Source organism: Gastrolobium bilobum, unplaced genomic scaffold, assembly GCF_033153095.1.
Source record: "Gastrolobium bilobum isolate Gb01-03AN ecotype WA unplaced genomic scaffold, APGP_CSIRO_Gbil_v1 utg16750, whole genome shotgun sequence".
Classification (NCBI taxonomy): Eukaryota; Viridiplantae; Streptophyta; class Magnoliopsida; order Fabales; family Fabaceae; genus Gastrolobium; species Gastrolobium bilobum.
The window spans coordinates 90,923-96,831 of record NW_026899821.1 but is presented as its reverse complement, the minus strand read 5'-3'; the positions used below and the strand labels follow the sequence as shown (position 1 = coordinate 96,831).

The window sequence follows — 5,909 nt, the reverse complement described above, 5'->3', positions numbered from 1 at the left end:
CCAATCAAGGTTGGCAGCAAGTGATAGTAAGACTCGGATAGAGTTAAGTTTGGCAACGGGAGCGAACGTCTCCTGATAGTCTATCCCATAAGTCTGAGTAAATCCTTTGGCAACCAATCTGGCCTTATATTTGTTGATGCTGTTATCTGCATTAAATTTTATTGTGAACACCCATTTGCAACCTACAGTTTTCTTTCCTCTGGGAAGTGCCACGGACTCCCAAGTTCCATTTTTTTTAAGAGCATCCATTTCTTCAAAGACTGCATCCCTCCATTTAGGGTCATTAAGTGCCTCTTGGATATTTTTTGGTATTTTTGTACCGTCTAATATAGTGTTGAAAGCACGAAAACCTGGAGATAACTTTTCATATGAAATGTGATGAGAAATAGGATGAGCAGTGCAAGATCTAGTACCTTTTCGATGGGGCACATCTAGGTCAGGTGTACCAGTGTTCTCAAGTGGATTGCTGGAACTAGGACTCGGGTCAGAATCCTGGCAGTCTAGAGGATCTTGAGGAGATTTTCGCCTACTGTAGAATTTTTCCCATTTACCGGGAGGATCTCCAGTCTCTGGTACAATTTCTGTCCTTGTCTCCTGTACATTAACTCCCCCTGACTCCAAAGGTAAAGAAACAACAGATGTTTCCAAGGGTAAAGGTAAGACAGTAGAATTATTTGGATTCCAAGACTTGTCTTCATTTATACCAATAGACTTCCCCTGAAGAGAAGTCGAGGGAAAAAATGATTGTGTTTCACAAAAAGTAACATCCATAGAAACAAAGACCTTTCGAAGAGAAGGTGAGTAGCACTTGTAACCTTTTTTATTAGGAGGATATCCTATGAAGACACATTTAACAGACTTATGATCAAGTTTGGACCTTTGATGTGGAGGAATATGAACAAAAACCACACAGCCAAACAACTTTGGAGGAAGGGAAGAGAGAGCCTGGAAGGAGGGAAAAGAGCGGGTAAGGCAAGATATGGGAGAATGAAAATTCAGGACGCGAGAGGGCATCCGATTGATGAGATATGAGGCAGTCAAGACAGCCTCCCCCCACAGGTATTTAGGGATATGCATTGTAGACAAGAGGGCTCTAGCAACTTCAATGAGATGTCTATTTTCCCTTTCAGCCACCCCATTTTGTTGAGGGGTGTTAGGACAAGAACTTTGATGGATAATACCTTGCTTGGTTAGGTAATCACCAAGAACAGAATTAAAATATTCAGTACCGTTGTCAGTTCGCAGGATTTGGATAGAGGTCTGGAATTGAGTTTGTACCATAGCATGAAAATTTTTAAAAGTGGCTGCAGCTTCAGACTTATCTTTTAGAAGATATACCCAGCATACTCTAGAATGATCATCAATAAAGGTAATAAACCAACGAGTTCCAGATATATTTTTTTCACGAGCTGGGCCCCAAATATCACTATGAATCAATGTAAATGGAGACGAAACATGATAATCTCTAGGGAAATAAGAAACACGAGAGTGTTTTGCAAACTGACAATCATCACAAAAAAAGGAACTTGGTTTTTTGTTGATAAATAAGTTTGGAAGCAGCTTTTGAAGATAAAAGAAATTTGGGTGTCCTAAACGACGATGCCACAACAAAACATCATTACAATCGTCTGATAAACATAAAGAGTGATTTGCAAAAAATCTCTTTTCATGAGAATCTTCTTCAAAATAGTAAAGCCCTTCTTCCTCTCTAGCACTGCCAATCATCAGCCTCGAATCCTGTTCTTGAAAAACACAGGTTTTGGCAGAGAATTTAGCAACACAATGCAATTCAGAGGAAAGTTTACTAATAGAGATAAGGTTACAAGTAAGAGAAGGGACATGAAGGACAGAATTCAGAGTAATATGTTCAGAGAGCTTAATGGATCCCTTTCCCGCAATATTAGAGAAACTACCATCAGCCGTCCTTATTCGTGACTGGTGATAATAAGGGGTATAAGAACAAAAGAGGGATGCATTACCTGTCATATGATCAGAAGCTCCCGAATCAAGAATCCAACGACTACTATGATCAACATGGAATGCCATACCTTGTTGAGCAACATGACTAGTTGTCTTAGCAGATTGAGACATCACCTTCTGAAATTGCTCATAATTCTTACCGTTTAAACGGTGGTTAGTAATCTGTATAGCTGGGTTGTCTCCGGAAGACGAAGAACAGGGAAGAGGAAAGACACCGGAAACATTACCGGATGATTTTTCAGAATGCTTATTCTCAGCCTCAATATTTTCAACTTCCATTGTTCAAAATAAAAAAACAAAAAAGGAACTCCAATCGTTCAGAACTGAAAAATCACGAAGAGGAACCAATTGGACCCAACAAGAAGAGTGCTCCAATCGTGATTTAAACCCCCAGAACAGGAAGAGGAAGGCCATGTGAGCCGTTCTGTGAAAGCCGCGTGACAAACGGAGGCCGGCAGGGCGGCGCGTGGCTCACACGCGCCGGAGAGGCAGTTCTGCAGTGGCGGCGCGTGGCTGACTTTCCGGCGACGGGGCTGACGTGGGTCGACTCGGAAATGGCTTCTGAGTCCAATGGTGGCCTTGGTTTCGTGATTGGAGGGGTCCAGATATGGTTTCTGAGTTATTTTAATAAACAGTGAAAAATGGAAAACGGAAGGAAACGTGAAGGTTTACAAGATGACCACAGGATAACCTGCTCTTGATACCATGATGAAATATAAGACTGAAATGTATTTTTTTCATATATTGATTGACACCCAAAGGGATCTTTATATACAGATTACAAGGTAGTTAAGGAGTTGAAGTAATAAATAAAATACACAGTAACCGAAGAGGCATCACACTACTCAAAGGAACAAGTAGCTAGAAACAAGTAGAAAACTCTAGAATATTCTACACCAGTAAATGTGAAAATTACTAAAATGCCCTTAGGACTGAAGTTCAAAATTAAATAAAGTAAAAACTTATTAAGGCTAGTAACCCTAAATAACAGTGATCCATTAGCCTTGTGGGGGGTAGTGCAGTCAGACCCAAAACAAAATAAAACCGAAATTATGTGATTATTCATTTATTTGATATTTAAGCTTAAGCTTTCTTGATGATAGAATGCCCTGCATATTAGTCATATTAAATTTGATTTCTGTATATGTATAACATTTTTTACTCTGTTTTTTTCACTGTTATATAAAATTTTAAGTTTCCTTGAAAACCTGTAATTTTTTTTATTATAACATACCATTTTTTTAAAATACAAAACTATATTTTATTGGATAGAATTAATTATACAGTCTGATAAAATATGTTCTTCTTGCTCAACTAGGCAATTGAAAAAAGAATTTCTGTCTATTCTCAAGTACCAATTGAACATGGAGAGCCTATGCAAGTCCTGAGGTGAGGATATGACTTATTTTTTATGTTATATCTGAACAAGATGGGTTTTGCTAGTATCAAGGCTAACATGTGCAGCAGCACAGGTATGAGAAGAATCAGTTTTACAAACCACATCATGACTATTTTTCTGATACTGTAAGTTGTATTCCTCTCTTTGCTATTTTATTATTACAATAAGCACAAGAATTGCCTTGAAATGGCTTCAATGAAACCATCTGCAACCCTTTGTGCTTTTCTTTTTTTTGAGACAGTTCAACTTGAAGCGTGGTGGGCAGCGAGTAGCTACAATGCTACTGTATTTAAGTGACAATGTTGAGGGAGGGGAAACATATTTCCCAGTGGTAAGCTTCTTGTTTTCTGAAATTTTTCATTTAGCACGTTTTGGTAGTTGCTGTAGATATTGTTCTGAAGCATATGAGTAGCCTGAATCTAAAGCAATTATGAGGTTGCAAGTCGATGCCGGAGTTGTGTCTGAGAATGTGTTATATTTTGTTGACTAACAAAAATATCTTTTGTTCTTCAGTTTCTTTGTTTAGATCCTAGAACTGTCAAAATTGTGTTGTATGTCCCCTAGCTTTGTTGAAATTCTTATTCTGCATTCTCATTTATAATTTATTAAATTTTGGCTCCTGTGAGTTTTGATAGTTGCTAAGAAATAGAAAGCCAAATGATAATGATGCCATGATTATGTGTACTACTCAGACTAGTTATGTTACTCTTATAGACTGTTTTCCTGAATTACGGTATTTGTTGATTCTATTTGGATTTTACCTTCAACATGAGAAATAGGCTCAATTTGTAATATGCTATTATTTGCTATCTATTCTGTGGTATGTGCGCTAGTATTAACTATCTGACATTCTAGTTGGGCTTTTTGACTGTACTGAAGGCTGCTATTGATAATATGCAATGCATTTTAGGCTGGTTCAGGTGAATGTAGCTGTGGTGGGAAATTTGTCAAAGGGCTATCAGTGAAACCAATCAAAGGAAATGCAGTGCTTTTCTGGAGTATGGTTAGTATAATTAATTTGCTTGTTAGGGACATCATTCATGGGAATTATGAAATAGGAGCAGCTATCTATTGTCATAATTGTTCTAGTACTTTTCTTATGTTTTTAAGACTGAATCTTTAAGCACAAAAGAGGGAGAGAGTATGTGTCATTATTAATAATTGTCAAACCAAGTCCTTAAAAATACAATAAAATATGGGCTCATGCCATATTCATTTGTGGAATTTACTGTAATGTCTCATATCACAAACGAAAATACGGAAATATGTTTAAGACCATATGCATCTTCTTAGATCAAGGGAGCCTTTTTTGTTTTCTAAGAACGGCCTGCTTTAATGTCCCACTTTTCTTGTGTATTTACATGTTGCAATTTGAAATTTATTTCATCAATTGCAATTTCATGCCCTCCTGCCTTGTTCTATATCACCACTGTCTATCTTTTTCACCTTTTTTTTTTTGTTTGTTTCAACTTTCAATATATACTCGTTGTAATAATGCTGTTAACTCTAGCTGGTTCAGCAATAGGGCATCGCTACTATTCTTGTCATGATAGAAATATTATCTTTGCCGTGAGTATTGAATCACGGGGAGTTATAATTCTTTGGGCTATGCATTTTTTAAATGAACCTTTACAGTGGAAAGTTGTTTTGCCAAATAATAATCACCTTTTAAATGTCTGCTTGGTCTTCATAGGGACTGGATGGACAGGTAGATCTGAATAGTGTGCATGGAGGATGTGAGGTACTCTCTGGGGAGAAGTGGTCAGCTACCAAGTGGATGAGGCAGGGATTTCTCCCCTCATATTCGTCCTTATAAAAAAAATAAGTTTGATTAGTTATTGGTAATATAAATATTTGATAGTGGTAAAAGCTTCAATCAATAAACTACAGCGTAGTGTGATATTATTATTTGCGCCGGGGATGGTTTAGTCTATATCATTGTGTATCTTTGCGACCCTCTTTTTATTCTAGTTTCTGGTAGATCTAGACATTTTATCGGGATTATCATTGGTCTTGGTCACAAGAATGCTTTAAATCGATTACGTCCCGGTAATATATTCCGCAAAACTAATCTGTTTGTAATGATTTACGAAATCCTTTTTAGTTTAGAGGATGAGAACTTTGGCGTAAGCTACATAATTCATTAAGACAGTTTATAAACAAAATGACCTCTACTTGTGTTACAATAAATTTTATTTCGTTTGTATGATTGCAAAACTCAAAATCATTGAAACTAACTCCACAAAAGTTAATGAACGTGGAATTGAAATATACAAGAATAAAGCACATGCCTTGTAATTTATTTTAAAGCGTTCTCCATCATGTCTAATAATAATGTCATCCTTTTCATCAGAGAAGGCAACATCACTCCGTTAGTGATAATAAAATCTAACAAATATTAGACTAGACTTGTCATTTCATCAAAACGTGAATGTTATTTAAAGATGACTGGAATCGTACTAAAATAATTGTTAGAATACAAAACTGAAACAAAACAAGGATGACTAACGTGGAAAATATACTCTCATGT

At 36.8% G+C, this 5,909-nt stretch overlaps 1 protein-coding gene across 1 annotated transcript; it reads left to right on the top strand.

Annotated features, from left to right (window-relative positions):
- Window positions 1–3,304: 3,304 nt before the first annotated feature.
- Window positions 3,305–5,510, top strand: LOC133293777 (prolyl 4-hydroxylase 1-like). Its single transcript, XM_061492383.1, has 5 exons — window positions 3,305–3,369; window positions 3,453–3,504; window positions 3,621–3,710; window positions 4,290–4,382; window positions 5,073–5,510. The coding sequence occupies exons 1-5, from the start codon at window positions 3,356–3,358 to the stop codon at window positions 5,193–5,195; spliced, it is 372 nt and encodes a 123-aa protein (XP_061348367.1). The 5' UTR covers window positions 3,305–3,355; the 3' UTR covers window positions 5,196–5,510.
- The last annotated feature ends 399 nt before the right edge of the window (window positions 5,511–5,909 follow it).